At 44.1% G+C, this 19,241-nt stretch overlaps 1 protein-coding gene across 3 annotated transcripts in view; it reads right to left on the reverse strand.

Annotated features, from left to right (window-relative positions):
* LOC311125466 (ankyrin repeat and KH domain-containing protein 1-like) overlaps nucleotides 1-9,071 on the reverse strand; it is a 52,562-nt gene extending 43,491 nt beyond the window's left edge. For all 3 annotated transcript variants that reach the window (XM_084199517.1, XM_084199516.1, XM_084199515.1), the window contains exon 1: nucleotides 8,646-9,071. In XM_084199517.1, the coding sequence (XP_084055643.1) occupies nucleotides 8,646-8,921 (276 nt within the window). In that variant the 5' untranslated portion in view covers nucleotides 8,922-9,071. The remainder of the gene's footprint in view (nucleotides 1-8,645) is intronic.
* Nucleotides 9,072-19,241: the final 10,170 nt, after the last annotated feature.

Consider the following 19,241-nt stretch of genomic DNA (forward strand, 5'->3'; position numbering starts at 1 on the left):
TCAACAGTAGGGATTCTTCAATTAAGTGTTTATCATTCAACGAGAGACTAATTGTTTTCAAGCACATTTTTTCACTTTTTAGATGTAAAATTTAGCAACTAAGATCGCCTTGGCATAAACTTAAAAATTTATGACAGATTTCTTGAGTTTTCTTAGATTCATTCTGACTATTTTGAGGAAGTATATACGGGCTATGGCATCTCGAGATGGACAAACAGTACTATTGCAGCATTCTTTCATTTTTCAAGGTCTTTAAAGGGAGTATTGCGAGCACACTCGTTCGGTTAGGTGCCAACCGAACAAAAGCATGCAGAAAGCATTAGGCTGAGCTTCAAGTTTTTTCTGAACGCGTGAACTGACCAGGACAAGGTCATGTCAATTAAACATCACACCAGACTATATATTTTGGCCCACCGACACAGACATTTGGTCTGGGACAGCTGTAGGGTTAGGATGAACTTTCAGCCTGCTTTATGGCAGGCAGGGACAGTGAAAACGAAACCTCCCACTGTAATTTCTCAAGGAGTCCCTGTCCTATACGTAGGCCTCAGGCCTGTGCTGGTTTTTCCCTTTGTTGACCTAGACATTCTGTACACACCGAGGTGTCACGTCAGGTCTGATGCAAAGTCCATCCCTCCATCTTTAGCCAGGGCCTCTAGAGTAGCATTGCAGCCTGACACATTCACATTGGCCAAGAGGCCTTATAACGGACATGGTCTGAGCATTGAGGAAGACTCCGTCAAGTCAAGGCTTCAGATGCACTGCATTCGGAAAGTATTCAGACCCTTTGACCTCCCCACATTTTGTTACATTACAGGGTTATTCTAAAATTGATTCAATAAAAAAAATGTTCCTCAATTTACACACAAAACCCCATAATGACACATTATTTGCAAATGTACTAACAGATTAAAAACTGAAATACCGTATTTACATAAGTATTCAGACCCTTTGCTATGAGCCTCGAAATTGAGCTCAGGTGCATCCTGTTTCCATTGATCATCCTTGATATGTTTCTACAAATTGATTGGAGTCCAGCTGTGGTAAATTCAATTGATTGGACATGATTTGGTAAGGGACACACCTGTCTATATAAAGGTCCCACAGTTGACAGTGCATGTCAGAGCAAAAACCAAGCCATGAGGTTGAAGAATTGTCCGTAGAGCTCTGAGACAGGATTGTGGCGAGGCACAGATCGGTGGAAGGGTACCTAAAAAAATACTCCCAGCTAACATACCTGACTCCAATAATCAACGAATCGTGATCTTCAGTTTAGAATGCAATTAGTTTAAATCAGCTGTGTTTGCTAGGGTGACACAGCTCCAGTGTATGTGAGCGGAGTGGCGCGGGAGCGAGGAGGAGTGCCCAATTTGACTGGAGCTCGGGGCGAGTTTCCCAAAGGCTGGAGGGTCGGCTTTCTCGCCCACTCCAATTTCACTCCAGTAGTGCTCACTTCACGAGCTCAGGGCATGCCCGGCCCAGCATGCATCTGTAGTCTACTTGTGTGCTGCTATAGCCCTTTGCTTTAGCTACTGTCATGGAGTTCACTGAATATTTTCATCAAGAATGATAAAAAACACAGAGGAGCAAACTCAAGGTGACTTAAAAAGATGAGGAGGAACAAGAGGAAGAGAGTGAGTGTCTACAACTAAAGAATCATTGTGGAATCTGAAAAGACACATATCCCGAAAGCATGAAGGTGTACTATGTGCACATGCTAACAGAAAGGAACAAGGTTCTATTATCATTGATTTTGGACCAATAGGCCTGACATATGACTTCTTCCAAGGAGCTTTCTATAGGCCTACGTGTAGCTCAGTTGGTAGAGCATGGTGTTTGCAACGCCAGGGTTGTGGGTTCAATTCCCACGGGGGGCCAGTATGAAAAATTAATAGAAAATATCAAAAAAATAACAAAACATGTATGCACTCACTAACTGTAAGTCGCTCTGGATAAGAGCATCTGCTAAATGACTAAAATGTAAATGTACCTATAGAAACATTATACAAAAACATTTTGTTCCAGGAACGGTAAAAGACTGGAATAATAATAATAATAATAATAATAATAATAATATACTGAATGCATTAACAGAAATGACCGTAACCAAACAAACATTGTAGATGAGAAATAGGAATTAACGGTAAACGTACTGCTGGTGATATATGTGGAATTGATAGACACTAACAATCAAACATACAATCCACACAATGAAGTTATGAAACAATGAATGTGCACAAATTGACGGGAGAGCGCACATTCTGAGAGAGACGTGCATTGTGCATCTTAGCCACACTCCCCTTCTTGGACTGTGCCATCCCTGCGGCCTCCGCAATGGATTAGTCTCGGCCTCCGCAATGGATTAGTTCACTGAGATGGGTGTGAATCAGACAGGTGTCGTGAGCCATAAAAAAAAACATATTTGCTGCTGCTTGACTAAAGAAATATTGGTCGACCAACAGCCTATCAACCAGTCGACTAATTGGTGTCAGTCCTAATTTGTATTTACAGAGAAGGAGATGCAGCAGCCATGAACTTTGCAGGAGAAAGACACACTCCAATATTACTTTTCTGCACGTAAAGCCCCGGCAGTGTCGCGGAAGAGAAAGAGCCAATTGGATGAGGCTTTCTTTTTAAATGGTTTACTTGGACTATGAGCCCCTAACTAAGGGAGAATGGGAAGGGATCCGGTACTTTGTACGTGCAGCTCAACCAGGCTACACAGCCTTGCTATAGTACGGTCCGAGACACCCTCATGCCCTCCAAGAAATTGAAGCCATGCTGAGAGATCTATTGCAACTAGGTGATGGTTTCGTTGTGTCAACTGACATTTGGACTAGCAGAAGGGGGCACAGTTTCCTGGGGGATTGTCGCTAGTTTCATTGACGGAAAATATAAAGGCCACATGGTGTTGCTGAGCTGCGAGCACATACAAGGACACCACACAGCAGAGGCCATTTAGCAGAAATATCAAAGTATCCTGAGGAACTAGAACGTGCAGCGACAGCTGATACAAGTGGTGACTGACAGCGCAAGCAACATGGTCAAGGCCTTCACCCTACCTGCTTTAGAGTAGACCAATGATGGACAGGACTAAGAGGAGGCATCCGACACGGAGGAGTAGGACGCACCACCTGCACTCTCAGTCCCAAACTGACCATATAGCCAACAACATTGACACGATTGTAAACCAATACTTCGGAGTCAAATCTCAATTTACAGTGCCCAATTCACATGCTTCAGCTCGCAATAAAGGATCCCATTAACATGCATGATGGGGTTAGTGGACTGATCCAGAAAGTGGGGAAACTTGTGAAAAGTGTTAGGAAGAGTACATTGAACACAGAGGAAAGTGACAGATTGGGAGTGCACCCCACAGAAGCCTGCATGACAAGATGGAACAGCCAATTACGCATCATTGAGTCTGTAATGAAGATTTTCGAAAGAGGCCCATTGTGGCAAAACAAACTGAAGTCTATGTCCGATTATGAAAAATTCCCCCTAAACTAAATGTATTGGCAAACAGGTCCTGGTGGAGGTTCTGACACCACTATGCAGAAAGAGCTGGGGACCCTGGGCATGATTCTCCCTGCCATGTCGGAAATAAAAGAAACTGTTGACTACAGTGTCTCAACCCATAGACATTGCTGCTTTGCAGAAACACTATCAGATAACGTCTCCACTCAGTACAATAACGATAAACATTCTGGTCCTCGCAGTCCTGGAGCCCAGGTTTAAAACTGATTGGGTGATAGGGGATGAACTGGTGCGTAACCAGCTTGGAGATACGCTACCTCCTCGTGATGGAAACTGAGGCTATGAAAATGAAACAGCGCCTTTGAATTCACTTTTAGAAATAAGTTTGGCCAGAGTCTTGTGGCTTCAAGCGATGGTGCCTGGAGAGTGGCCCGAAGGGTGTTTAGCATCCCCAGTGGCTTTGCAAGCGTGGAGAGGGTATTCTCCGCTGCTGGCCTGCTCTACAGGCACCATCACATGAGCCTGAAGCCACAAGACTCTGGCCAAACTTGTTTCTAAAAGTGAACTCAAAGGCACTGTTTCATTTTGATTTAATTCTAAGTAAGTCACAGCCTCTAAATTGACAATTTATAGACTATCGTGATTTAATAACAAAATGTTGTTTAAATGCTGAGCGCTTAATGTTCCTGCCAGCCTAATCATTGAATTAGGCTAATAATATAGCCGAAATAATTCCTTATTTACCAGTGGCTGTTTAGAGTGTTTATATGCTGTTCAATATGACATGTAGCATATTTGAAACAATGAGCGCTTCTTACAGTCACCTTTTCCTGTTGTTTATAACAAATAATTTTTATTCAAATCATATGGTTTGGTTTCAATACTTGGCAGGTCCACGTAGTCAAAAAGATAGATGGGGAGTTGTTTAAATTGTGACTTAAACCAAAAAAATGAATGGAGATAATGTGTAGAGGTTGTTTTATTTCTTCCTGTGAGCGAGGAGTGGTTTTTAGCAGAGCAGTTGGAAAGTGGAGCGCAGAGCGGGATTTCCGACAGCTCAACTCCGCTCACATACTCTGCACCACTCGGCCCCCGAGGACTGGAGTTGCCCATCCCTGGTTTAGATAGAAAATGTACTTAATGGTAGATAATATAGTCCATGTCCACTCCATGCTAACAAAACTTAGATTCAGTGGGGAAAGGTTAACATATTATGCATATGATATGTTCCCAGTGTAAGTGCAACTCTGATGTGGATGGGAGAGAACAGAGCCTGTTTCTCCATTCTGGAACCGTTGATTAATGAATGGCTTGGCTCTAAGGTAGAGTGAGTTACCCTGAGCTGAGCACAAAAGGCCAACCTAGCTATAGAATATCTAAGATCCAGGGTCTCCATGTAGGACGACACTCGTGACGGACACAGATTTCCATCTCAGTTTTCTACCTCACAACGTCGTCCGCAAACTAACTCAAACATTTTCGGTGTACAAACTCCTTAAATGTTCTAAATCAATGTTTTCCAAAATGGTGGTTCATATTACGCTGATTCCTTTAAGGGGATTTGCAACCGAAAACTGTCTTTTGACCAAAAAACATGAGTTTGTTTGCTTTGTGTGTGTAATAACTGAAAACATTCAAGAGTTTGATGTGGGTCAAGGAGCAAAACAACTGTTCCATAATAAACATCTCAAAAACATACATGGAGTGACATCCGTTCCATATCAACACCATCAACCAGCATGAGGTTCTCTCCAGTGGGGCCAAGCGGGCTCTGATAAGTTAGTGTACTGTAAACAGTGCAAGCCAAGCTCTTGATTTAAAAACCATATCCATCAGTTTCCAGCTCTGAGAGAAAGGCTGGCTTGACCGTATGGTATTGGACTGTACATGGCTGTATGTATCTGGGGGGTACGGTAGCACAAAAGCATTGAGGAGGAAAACAGTATGCGGCAAATTCAGTACATACAGCACGGGCCCCCTGGCGCAGCTCCGTGCTGGGACTGCAGCTGCCCAAGGTCAGGGCCAGAGAGAGGGGCTTGTGTCTGTCTGTGTACCCAACATGCCAACCAACCTGTCCCAGCTCCAAAATAGTGTACCGTTTACTAGCATTGCTTGGCAAAGATTTATGAGGAACGTGACGTGAGTGCAGATAAAATGAGGGAATAGATCCTGTGAATTCAACAATAGCAATATTCAAAAGAGCATTAATGATGTGTTTAAACTTCAGACAATAGGTAGTAAACTGTTTCAAATTCACACAAAAACATTAAATAATTAAGACAAACTGGTCACATTCCTAGTAGTACAGTATGCAAAGATATGTCATGAAAACAATGACCCACCTGCAACTGTCAAACAGCATTCAAAATAAAAAGATGACTGCGCTAACTCCGTCAATAGTCTGCTCTTAGCTGTAGTCCTTTACAGAGATGAGGACCAGTAAGGAAAAGCTACTGGGTGTCCACAGACAGACTAGCGGCAGTCTGTGTGGAGGAATGTAGCTATACACTTGGAATGCAGAAAACAATTACTTTTGGGGGATGTAGTTCCAAGAGGGCTCTCACAAACAACAATGTACATCAGTTCTGCCCATCAATGAACTACAGTTCCCAGCACTGTGTTGCATCCGGAAAGCTGGAAAGGCCTGGAAAGGCATCTGCTTAATCCTGGAGCTCAGAGTTCAGCTGCAGCCCACAGGAGTGAGCTCTCCACTAGGCTAACATTTCACAACAATACCTCCCTTTCAGCCAGATCCTCAAGGCCTTTTAGGAAGGCCACAAAACATGACACAGGTATCAGACATATACTGTACATTCAGCCTCAACTAATTCCCAACAGAAGGTAGAGCGAGAGCGAGAAAGATAGCTGCCTGCTTTCGTCTCCTATCCCCCCCCATCTCATTTTCCAAATGAAACATAAGAACTTATAATCCATTGCAGATGTAATGCTCACTATTTACTTGTGGGTTATGGTATGGTCAGGAGGTGGTAGCTCAACAGGCAGTGTCTTCACCCTGTTAACATGCCAGGCTCCACAGCTTCCATCCATCCAACACCATGAAATGGGAAAGTGCTCTCTGCAGGTGCACATGTTACAACAGATAGACTTATAACATGACAGAAAAAAAATGTCACTGCCTCATGAATAAATAAAACCCTTTGTTTAAATGTATGAGAAACGTTTTAGTGGATTGATTTTCCAGTATTATCTGGATTGTGCCCCTTAGCCCTGCATCACTATCAGGTTGTCGCCTGGTCTGGCAGTTCCAACATGCGTCACACACACGATCCTTGCCTAGAAACCCGACTGCATTGAATTCTATGTCGGGCAGAAATTAGTGTTTGATTCAGGAACATTTCCTCTCTCCAACTCCATCAGCCAGAATGTTGAATAAAATGATATTTTAACTTACTTTACCAGTTGTCTGTGTGGTTGGTCCTTTTGCAGGTAGGGATGAGAGACATTATATCCACAGGAAAGTATAATTACATCAACTTTTCAAAGCGCTGGTAGTGCGTTGAGATTTCTATCACCTGAAGCATGCGCACAAAATGAAAACGCAAGCACAGCACGCATGCATACTTGCCGAGCTGGTGCACGTGTTTACCTGGTTCTACCCATGCTTCAGGTGATAGACATCTCAATGCACTACCAGCTTTGATAAAGTGATTTAACTATACTTTCCTGTGGTTATATGGTCTCACATTCCTACCGTCAAAAGGACCAACAGCGGTAACAACCGGTCTAGACTGTTTAAATATAATTTGCTGGCTTGTAGAGGTCGTGAGAGGAAATTTTCCTGAACCAAACACTCATTTTTGCCCGACGTAGAATTCAATGCAATTCAACGTTGGGTTTTCAGGCAAACATGATCCTAGACTGTGTTCCTAGAATGGGAGTCCATAGACTGTCACATGACGCCATGCCATGCAAGCCTAATTACATTTCAACAGTTAGAATAACAAGGCAGGCATGGTGTTTTTGTAGCCTGTGTAGGAAGTGGACAGAATAGCCAGACAGGTAGCGATGTGTCAGTCAGACAACTTGATAGTGTCATGGCCGCCTCAAGTCCACAGACAGGTTAGGGTTGGGCTGGGTATGGTATAGTAGGGCATGGTTTGGTAGGGCATAGTATGGCAGGGCAACCACAGGTGTGGCTTCAAAAGTCACACCTTCACCTGACCTGGAAGCAGATGTTGATTGGTTGGTGGTGAACACGCAGAGGGCAAACGTGTCAGGGAACCAATCCACATAAGAAAGATTTTACAGTTGAAACCGTTGTGTTGTCATCATCATTACTGATGACAGAACAGGAACTCGTGGTTTGTGTTTGTGTGCGTGTGACCATGTTGTAGCTCGCGATCTTAGATCAACTGTCAGGTATCAACCTCAACCGTGGTGCCCTGTAAGCCTGCCAACACATGTAAAGTTGCCCACAGCTCAGAAAGGGGACTGTTATCAATTGTAACAGCGCAGGACAGTGATAGAGTTGGCCATTTAGTTGGCACCGTCTCGTGAGGCTGAGACCAGTGTCATCTGATCCCTCCGTGTTCTTTATTTATGATACCACGATGATCGACCACTCAACTAGCTACGACAGTTAACGTTAGCTAACTAGCTGTCTAAAACGTGTGTTGAGGAATTGAAGGACAGTCGGATTTAAAATTGATATCATTTATAAAAAGGTGACGTAATTGCACCATTACGATAACATTTGAGCTAGTTTTAATATTGGCAAGATTGACAGCCCGTGCTTGTTCTGACTGTGTGTGAATACGTACTCTCCCACCACTGTGTACAGTGTCCGAAGTTGAGAATGTGTGTCTGCGCTGCGAGACGACTGCTAACTTACTAACGTTAGCTAGCACTGACGATGGCATGATCGCTTCCACCCGAACTAGGCCGTGGTCACAGCCTACGCCGCATAAATAAAACATTCCATCGGTTATCGTACAATTATGTTGCTGTCTTGCACTATTTGCCTTATGTCTGACAACCCATGAGAAATTGAGTTTGCTGGAGACATGTTTCGAGCAAATTCTTAGTTGTTTTTTAGGTTATTTCGTCAGCCTAAGAGAGGGTGGCTGCCCACAACTAACTAGCTGGCTAGACAGGGAGATGAACGTTTGCTAGCTAGCTGGCTAACTAGCATATCCAGCTAACGTTACCTCTGAGACCTCGTCTTCGTCGCTGTTGGATCCGGGACCAGAGGAAAGGACTGCAGCCGCAGCCAGTTTGAAATCCAGTCTATCTGTAGAAGGCCCACCGGGCTCGCCAAACAATCGTACTTTCTTTCCGCCCACACCAATCCCTATGCCCCGAAGTCCGACTCCTGGTGTTGCTCCTACCCCCATCCCTACCGCTGGGGTGCGAGGAGTCACCGAGTCGATCTCGTCCTCGAAGCCGTCCGTCAGCATTCTCGTCCCGGCTACTGCATCCTGCATACTTATCTTGACAATACGTATATTAGCGTTCTTATTGTTGACCTTAACTTCCTTTAGGGGTATCTCTTGTAGAATATTCGGGTGTTTTTACTTCAGGAAATCCTGAAACTCTCCCGAAGCGAGGGTTGAGGAGGATCTCTTTCCCCCAGCCATTAGCTAACTTTCTAGCTAACAACCTAACCCATTTCTCTGTGTTTCTCAGAAACTCCGCCTCTAAACAAAATACTGAAATCGCCATTGGCTGACGTAAAAAAATGACTGACAATGATTGGTTTACCTTGGTGCTTGTCAAGCGGAAGCACGCGACGTCAGTTAGGTTTACCGATATCACGAGTCTCTCAGAACGAACGTCAAAACGTGTAGTGGCCTCACTGGCCCAGGCACTTTTATTAAAAGTAAATATGTATAAACTGGAATATTTCAGGCATAATTTTTTTTTGTCATATCAACATGATATTTGGAACTACATAAACAGGGTCATCAAAAGGAAAGTAACTGAACTGAATGACTACCGACATGCTTAACACCCTGGCCAACCTACAATCTAAACTAGATGCCCTCAATCTCACACAAATTATCAACGAACCTACCAGGTACAACGCTAAATCTGTAAACATGGGCACCCTCATAGATATAATCCTGACAAATTGACCCTCTAAATACAATACTCTTCAACCAGGATCTCAGCGATCACTGCCTTATTGCCTGCGTCCGTAATGGGTCCGCGGTCAAACGTCCACCCCTCATCACTGTCAAACGCTCCCTAAAACACTTTAGCGAGCAGGCCTTTCTAATTTACCTGGCCCGGGTATCCTGGATGGATATTGACCTCATTCTGTCAGTAGAGGATGCCTGGTTGTTCTTTAAAAGTGCTTTCCTCTCAATCTTAAATAAGTGTGCCCCATTCAAAAAATTCAGAACTAAGAACAGATATAGCCCTTGGTTCTCCTCAGACTTGACTGCCCTTGACCAGCTCAAAAACATCCTGTGGCATACTGCATTAGCATCGAACAGCCCCCGCGATATGCAACTTTTCAGGGAAGTCAGGAACCAATATACACAATCAGTTAGGAAAGCAAAGGCTAGCTTTTTCAAACAGAAATTTGCATCCTGTAGCACTAACTCCAAAAAGCTTTGGGACACTGTAATGTCAATGGAGAATAAGAGCACCTCCTCCCAACTGCCCACTGCACTGAGGCTAGGAAACACTGTCACCACTGATAAATCTACAATAATCGAGAATTTCAACAAGCATTTTGCTATGGCTGGCCATGCTTTCCCCCTGGCTACCACTACCCCGGCCACCAGCTCTGCACCCTCCGCTGCAACTTGCCCATGCCCCCCCCCCCCCCCCCCCCACCGCATCTCCTTCACACAAATTCAGACAGCTGATGTTCTGAAAGAGCTGAAAAATCTGGACCCCTACAAATCAGCTGGGCTAGACAATCTGGACCCTTTCTTTCAAAAATTAGCTGCTGAAATTGTCGCAACCCCTATTACTAGCCTGTTCAACCTCTCTTTCGTAACGTCTGAGATCCCCAGAGATTGGAAAGCTTCCGCGGTCATCCCCCTCTTCAAAGGGCGTGACACTCTAGATCCAAACTGTTACAGACCTATATCCATCCTGCCCTGCCTTTCGAAAGTATTTGAAAGCCAAGTTAACAAACAGATCACCGACCATTTCGAATCCCACGTACCTTCTCCGCTATGCAATCCGGTTTCCGAGCTGGTCATGGGTGCACCTCAGCCACGCTCAAGGTCCTAAACGATATTATAACCGCAATCGATAAAAGACAGTACTGCGCAGCCGTCTTCATCGACCTGGCCAAGGCTTTCGACTCTGTCAACCACTGCATTCTTATTGGCAGACTAAATAGCCTTGGTTTCTCAAATGACTGCCTCGCCTGGTTCACCAACTACTTCTCAGATAGAGTTCAATGTGTCAAATTGGAGGGCCTGTTGTCTGGACCTCTGGCAGTCTCTATGGGGGTGCCACAGGGTTCAATTCTCGGGCCGACTCTATTCTCTGTGTATATCAATGATGTCGCTCTTGCTGCTGGTGACGCTCGGATCCACCTCTATGCGGACGACACCATTTTGTATACATCTGGCCCTTCATTGGACACTGTGTTAACAAACCTCCAAACGAGCTTCAACGCCATATAACACTCCTTCCGTAGCCTCCAACTGCTCTTAAACACTAGTAAAACTAAATGCATGCTCTTCAACCGAACGCTGCTTGCACCCGCCCACCCGACTAGAATCACTACTCTCGGCGGGTCTGACCTAGAGTATGTGGACAACTACAAATACCTAGGTGTCTGGTTAGACTGTAAACTCTCCTTCCAGACTCACATTAAGCATCTCCAATCAAAAGTTAGATCTAGAATCTGCTTCCTATTTCGCAACAAAGTAAAACTGACTATCCTACCGATCCTTGACTTTGGCGATGTCATTTACAAAATAGCCTCCAACACTCTACTCAGCAAATTGGATGTAGTCTATCACAGTGCCATCAGTTTTGTCACCAATGCCCCATATACTACCCACCATTGTGACCTGTACGCTCTTGTTGGCTGGCTCTCACTACATATTCGTTGCCAAACCCACTGGCTCCAGGTCATCTATAAATCACTGCTAGGCAAATCCCCGTCTTATCTTAGCTCACTGGTCACCATAGCAACACCCACCCGTAGTCTGCGCTCCAGCAGGTATATCTCACTGGTCATCCCCAAAGCCAACACCTCCTTTGGCCGCCATTCCTTCCAGTTCTCTGCTGCCAATGACTGGAACGAACTGCAAAAATCTCTGAAGCTGGAGACTCTTATCTCCCTCACTAACTTTAAGTGTCAGTTGTCAGAGCAGCTTACCGATCACTGCACCTGTACACAGCCATTCTGTAATTAGCCCACCCAACTACCTCATCCCCATATTGTTATTTATTTTGCTAATTTGCACCCCAGTATCTCTATTTGCACATCATCTTTTGCACATCTATCATTCCAGTGTTAATACGAAATTGTAACTATTTTGCACTATGGCCTATTTATTGCTACATTCGCTCACACTGTTTATATATTTTCTGTTGTATTTTTGACTTTATGTTTTTGTTTACCCCATATGTAACTCTGTGTTGTTGTTTTTATCGCACTGCTTTGCTTTATATTGGCCAGGTAGCAGATGTAAATGAGAACTTGTTCTCAACTGCCTTACCTGGTTAAATAAAGGTGAAATAAAATAAAAATAAAATAAAATGTAGCACTCACTTCCATCATCATGAAGTGCTTTGAGAGGCTCGTCAAATACCACATCACCTCTACCCTCCCCAATTCGACTACCACCCCGACAGATCCACGGACGACGCAATCGCCATTGCACTGCACACTGGCCTCACCCACCTGGACAAAAGGAATGCATATGTGAGGAATGGATGCGGTTCATTGACTACAGCTGGCTTTCATTTACATTTACATTTTAGTCATTTAGCAGACGCTCTTATCCAGAGCGACTTACAGTTAGCACATACATTATTTTATCGAACCCACAACCCTGGCGTTGCAAACGCCATGCTCTACCAACTGAGCTACATCCCCTGCCGGCCATTCCCTCCCCTACCCTGGACGACGCTGGGCCAATTGTGCGCCGCCCCATGGGTCTCCCGGTCGCGGCCGGCTACGACAGAGCCTGGATTCGAACCAGGATCTCTAGTGGCACAGCTAGCACTGCGATGCAGTGCCTTAGACCACTGCGCCACTCGCCTTCAATACCATAGTGCACTCTAAACTCACCACAAAGCTCACGGCCCTGGGACTGAACTCCTCCCTGTGCAACTGGGTCCTGGATTTCCTGACAGGCCGTCCCCATGGTGAAGGTAGGCAACATTACCTCCTCCACACTGATCCTCAACACGGGGGCCCCACAAGGGTGTATCCTCAGTGCCCTCCTGTACTCCCTGTATAACCATGACTGCATGGCCTCACACAGTTCCAACTCCATCATCAAGTTCGCTGACGACACGACAGTAGTAGGCCTGATTACCAACAACGACGAGACAGCCAACAGAGAGGAGGTAGGCACTCTGCCGGAGTGGTGCCAGGTAAACAACCTCTCCCTCAACATCAACAAAACAAAGGAGCTGATTGTGGACTTCGGGAGGAACCAGGCTGGGCACCCCCCCATCCTCATCAACGGGGCCGCCTTGGATACAGTCAAAAACTTCAAGTTCCTTGGCATACAAATCTCCAAGAACCTGAAATGGTCAAACCACATGGGCACCATGGTGAAGAAGGCACGACGGCAACTCAGGAGGCTGAAGAAAGGGCCCTCGCAGTTTTCTACAGGAGCACCATCGAGCACATACTGTCGGGCTGCATCATAGCCTGGTACGGCATCTCCACCGCCGCTGACCGCAAGGCACTACAGAGGGTGGTATGCTCAGCCGAACGCACCATTGGGTGCACACTGCCTGCCCTCCAGGACCCCTACAACACCAGGTGACGCAGGAAGGCCAAGAAGTTCATAAATTACCTCACCCACTCAATAGCCACCACTAGGCAGCTACCTGCTCCCCAATGGACATTTATAATTGTTACAGTTGTAAATATGTATATATTATTATTATGTTGATTTATTATTGTTTCATTAACTTCTCTTTTTGACCTGCACTGTTGGAGCTTAACAATTTCACTGTACCCTGCAATTACATCTGCAACCCTGTGCATGTGACTAATAAACTCATCCAATCATCTAAAATCTAATAACACCAAGAGGAACGTAGAAAGATTGACCCTAACTAAAGTGACCAGTAGATTACAGTATTCTATGTGATTAGGCTGCAGTACTGACTGTAATCCCATGTGACTATTAATGAGAGGTGATGGATGGAGTACTTCAAAGCAGAGGTCTTCACAGGTCCACCCAAACCGAATACCCGAAACCCGACCCGGGAACCTTTGGGATTCAGGTCCAAAATGTACAACGTAACTCGGGTCCAGGTCTGGTCCAGTTTGATTGTCACAGGTCTTGGTCTATGTAACTACTACAGCCTATATATCCGGGTGGACCCAACCGGACCAGACCATGGCTCTGCATAGCCTATTTATTTGATACTAAGAAGGCGAAGTTGTTGCTGTATAGTAGTGCTTTGGACTGAAATAGGTGCCGGTACTCATTTTGGATTCTGGTACTGTTTATATGTAGGAGCAGGAACTGCAATACTTTTGAGCTAACATTCTATAAGAGGTGCAGGAACTCAAGCATTAGAACATTTGAGGTGTCGGTACTCAGTTCCGGTGAGCTTCTGCCCAAGTCAAGCTATGCCTACTAGCCAATCCGTGCCACATCTGTTCAACAAACTGTTCACACCCCTCTTGTTGGTGGAGAGAGTTTTGCAGGTTTAAAGCTTATTTCCTGCAATGCTACATATTTTATCATGGGGTACAAAGAAAATGTTGCAGTTTTAAAGCTATTTTTCTTGCAATTCTATACATTTTGCAATATCTAATGTGTATTCATGTGATATTTGAGTGAGTAAAAAAATTACAACAATATCTATGGGCTAAAAAACCTAAATAATTTGTTTTTAGCTGATATGGGCTAGTTGATTTGGACATTTCTGACAAGTTATAAATAGCTCTAAGGTATGTAATGACTAACATGACAAGAGGAACTGATGATGCACTACCCAATTTCGAAAATGCTCCTTGTGCATTCTACTATTACAACATTCAAGAGTAAGTTTAAAGCCGGACTGAGTTCCTTTAAAAATAAAAGTAAAATACAAATGTGGGGAGTGGGGGACCCAGCACACCCCCCACCGACCCCTCGCGCCCTACAATGGCATAGAAATTACTAGGTTAGGGAGTTCCATAACTTCCGTTCCATAACTTCCATTTCAAATTTCCACTCGCACATAATGACAAATTAAATAGCCTACCTACAACTGGTAAAAAGTTATCACGATGTGTGCGTGTGCTGCTCTGTCAATTAAATTACCATTCAATTCAAGGGGCTTTATTGGCATAGGAAACATATGTTTACGTTGCCAAAGCAAGTGAAATGGATAAATAAAAGTAAAATAAACAATAAAAAGTTAACAGTAAATATTACTTACAAAAGTTCCAAAGGAATAAAGACATTTCAAATGTCATTATGTCTATATAGAGTGTTAAAGCGATGTGCAAATAGTTAAAGTACAAAAGGGAAAATATGGGTTGTATTTACAATGGTGTTTGTTCTTCACTGGTTACCCTTTTCTTGTCGCAACAGGTCACAAATCTTGCTGCTGTGATGGCACACTTTGCTATTTCACCCAATATATATGGGAGTTTATCAAAATTTGATTTGTTTTCGAATTCTTTGTGGGTCTGTATAATCTGAGGGAAAATGTGTCTCTAATATGGTTATACATTTGGCAGGAGGTTAGGAAGTGCAGCTCAGTTTCCACCACATTTTGTGGGCAGTGTGCACATAGCATGTCTTCTCTTGAGAGCCAGGTCTGCCTACGGCGACCTTTCTCAATAGCAAAGCCATGCTTACGGAGTCTGTACATAGTCAAAGCTTTCCTTAATTTTGGGTCAGTCACAGTGGTCAGGTATTCTGCCACTGTGTACTCTCTGTTTAGGGCCAAATAGCATTCTAGTTTGCTGTTTTTTTGTTAATTCTTTCCAATGTGTCAAGTAATTCTCTTTTTGTTTTCTCATGATTTGGGTGGGTCTAATTGTGTTGCTGTCCTGGGGCTCTGTGGGCTCTGTGTGTTTGTGAACAGAGCCCCAGGACCAGCTTGCTTAGGGGACTCTTCTCCAGGTTCATCTCTCTGTAGGTGATGGCTTTGTTATGGAAGGTTTGGGAATCGCTTTCTTTTTGGTGGTTGTAGAATTTTCTGGATTTTGACCATTAGTGGGTATCGGCCAAATTCTGCTCTGCATGCATTATTTTGTGTTTTACGTTGTACACAGAGGATATTTTGCAGAATTCTGCATGCAGAGTCTCAATTTGGTGTTTGTCCCATTTTGTGAATTCTTGGTTGGTGAGCGGACCCCAGACCTCACAACCATAAAGGGCAATGGGTTCTATAACTGATTCAAGTATTTTTAGCCAGATCCTAATTGGTATGTCAAATTGTATGTTTCTTTTGATGGCAAAGAAGGCTCTTCTTGCCTTGTCTCTCAGATCGTTCACAGCTTTGTGGAAGCTACCTGTGAGGCTGATGTTTAGGCCGTGGTATGTATCGTTTTTTGTGTGCTCTAGGGCAACGGTGTCTAGATGGAATTTGTATTTGTGGTCCTGGCAACTGGACCTTTTTTGGAACACCATTATCTTTGTCTTACTGAGATTTACTGACAGGACCCAGGTCTGACAGAATCTGTGCAGAAGATCTAGGTGCTGCTGTAGGCCCTCCTTGGTTGGGGACAGAAGCACCAAATCATCAGCAAACAGTAGACATTTTACTTCAGATTCTAGTAGGGTGAGGCCAGGTGCTGCAGACTGTTCTAATGCCCTCGCCAATTCGTTGATATATATGTTGAAGAGGCTGGGGCTTAAGCCACATCCCTGTCTCACCCCACGGCCCTGTGGAAATAAATGTGTTTTTTTGCCAATTTTAACCGCACCCTTGTTGTTTGTGTACATGGATTTTCCATCAATTTGTATAGCAGACCCTCATGCCAAATTGGGTCAAAAGCTTTTTTGAAGTCAACAAAGCATGAGAAGACTTTGTCTTTGTTTTGGTTTGTTTGTTTGTCAATTAGGGTGTGCAGGGTGAAAATGTGGTCTGTCATACTGTGATGAGGTGTGAATGAAGGAGTCAGACGCAGGAGGTAAAACACAGAAGTCCAGAGTTTATTCCGTTTACATAAATAAAACGTACCAAGCGTCAAAACAAAACAATCACAAGGGAAATATTCCACCTTGGCAATAACAAATGGAGCTACTCGCTCTCACAATGCAACAATCTCTCACAAAGACAAGGGGAACAGAGGGAACACTTATACACATACTAATTAGGGGAATGAGCACCAGGTGTGTGTGATTGACAAGACAAGACATGACAAGTGGAGTGCTGAGAATTGGATCGGCAGTAGCTAGTAAGCCGGTGACGACGAACGCCGAAACAAGGAGGGGAGGCAGCCTCGGCAGAAGTCGTGACACATACGGTCATTTGGTAAAAAGCCAATTTGACATCTGCTCAGTACATTGTTTTCACTGAGGAAATGTACAAGTCTGCTGTTAATGATAATGCAGAGGATTTTCCCAAGGTTGCTGTTAATGCATATCCCACTGTATTTATTGGGGTCAAATTTGTCTCCACTTTTGTGGATTGGGGTTATCAGTCCTTGGTTCCAAATATTGGGGAAGATGCCAGAACTGAGGATGATGTTAAAGAGTTTAAGTAAAGCCAATTGGAATTTGTGGTCTATATATTTTATCATTTCATGTAGGATACCATCAACACCACAGGCCTTTTGGGGTTGGAGGGTTTGTATTTTGTCCTGTAGTTCATTCAATGTAATTGGAGAATCCAGTGGGTTCTGGTAGTCTTTAATAGTTCATTCTAAGTTTTTTATATATATGTTTTTACTGTTTGTTCTTTGTTATAGAGCCAAAACGATTGGAGAAGTGGTTTATCCACACATCTCCGTTTTGGATAGATAACTCTTTGTTTTGTTGTTTGTTTAGTGTGTTCCAATTTTCCCAGAAGTGGTTAGATTGTATGGATTCTTCAATTACATTGAGATGATTTCTGACGTGCTGTTCCTTCTTTTTCCGTAGTGTATTTCTGTATTGTTTTAGTGATTCACCATAGTGAAGGTGTAGACTCAGGTTTTCTGGTTCTATGTTTTTGGTTGGATAGGTTTCTCAATTTCTTTATTAGGTTTTTGCATTCTTCATCAAACCATTTGTCATTGTTGTTAATTTTCTTAGGTGGTGTGCTTGAAATTTTTTGATTTGATAGGAAAGCTGAAATGTCAAATATACTATTTATGCTTTCTACTGCCAAGTTTACACCTTCACTATTACAGTGACATGTTTTGTCCAGGAAGTTGTCTGAAAGGGATTTAATTTGTTGTTGCCTAATACCACCTAATTCCACCACTCACTCAGCAACAGCTTGTCTCATTGCCTGATTGTAGCAGGTGATTTTGGACGGAGTCACGCGCAGGAGGGTAAATCACTGAATAAATGGTTTATTCGGCAATACAGCTGTACGCAGCAATGAGTAAAACACTACAGTGCGGTAAAACGGCGCACTGGAGAAAACAAGGCAATATCCCGGCGATACAAAATAGCTCCACCGAGCTATCGTCGCCTCCACAATAAACATTCACACATAAAGACACGGGGGGGGGGGGGGGGGGGGGGTTGAGGGAATACTTACACATTTACTGATGAGGGGATATGAACCAGGTGTGTGTAATAAACAAGACAAAACAAATGGAATCCTGAGAAGAGGAGCGGCAGTGGCTAGAAGGCCGGTGACGACGAACGCCGAAGCCTCCCCAAACAAGGAGAGGAGGCATCTTCGGAGGAAGTCGTGACACTGATAGTCAGCAGCAGCAGGTCACAGTGAAATCATTTTTTAAAACATTTATGTATTTTTTATAGAAATTCCATTGTCAGCAGCGGTGGAAAGTAACCCAAAAACCTACAAGCCGCGACCAATACATTTAAATCCAGGACCAATACATTTTCACCCGCGTTTTCAAAGTAGCCCAATTTCAGTAAAACCGCAGACATGGCAACCCTGTGGGTAGGTTCCCTCCTAAACACTGGGCATGGTAAGGATTGAGATATAGTAAACTGATCCTAGATCAGCAGCAATTTCCCCTAACCTGGCCTAACTCTTCCTGAGTGGTGCAGCGGTCTAAGGCACTGCATCTCAGTGCTTGAGGCGTCACTACAGACCCCCTGGTTCGATTCCAGGCTGTATCACGACCGGCCGTGATTGGGAGTCCCATAGGGCGGCGCACAATTGGCCAACGTCGTCCGGGTTTGGCCGGTGTAGGCCGTCATTATAAATAAGAATTTGTTCTTAACTGACTTGCCTTGTTAAATAAAGGTAAAATAAATTGATAATCTGTCCAAGACAGTCCAAGACAATTAATCTTCTCCTTTCCCCCTTCTGATAACCAGGTGGCGAATCGCATCTCTACATGTCTGGCAGACATATCAGTGTGGATGACGGATCACCACCTCAAGCTGAACCTCGGCAAGACGGAGCTGCTCTTCCTCCCGGGGGAAGGACTGCCCGTTCCATGATCTCGCCATCACGGTTGACAACTCCGTTGTGTCCTCCTCCCAGAGTGCAAAGAGCCTTGGCGT

The sequence above is a fragment of the Coregonus lavaretus genome (genome assembly GCF_964263955.1).
Source record: "Coregonus lavaretus genome assembly, contig: HAP1_SCAFFOLD_324, whole genome shotgun sequence".
NCBI classification, from domain to species: Eukaryota; Metazoa; Chordata; class Actinopteri; order Salmoniformes; family Salmonidae; genus Coregonus; species Coregonus lavaretus.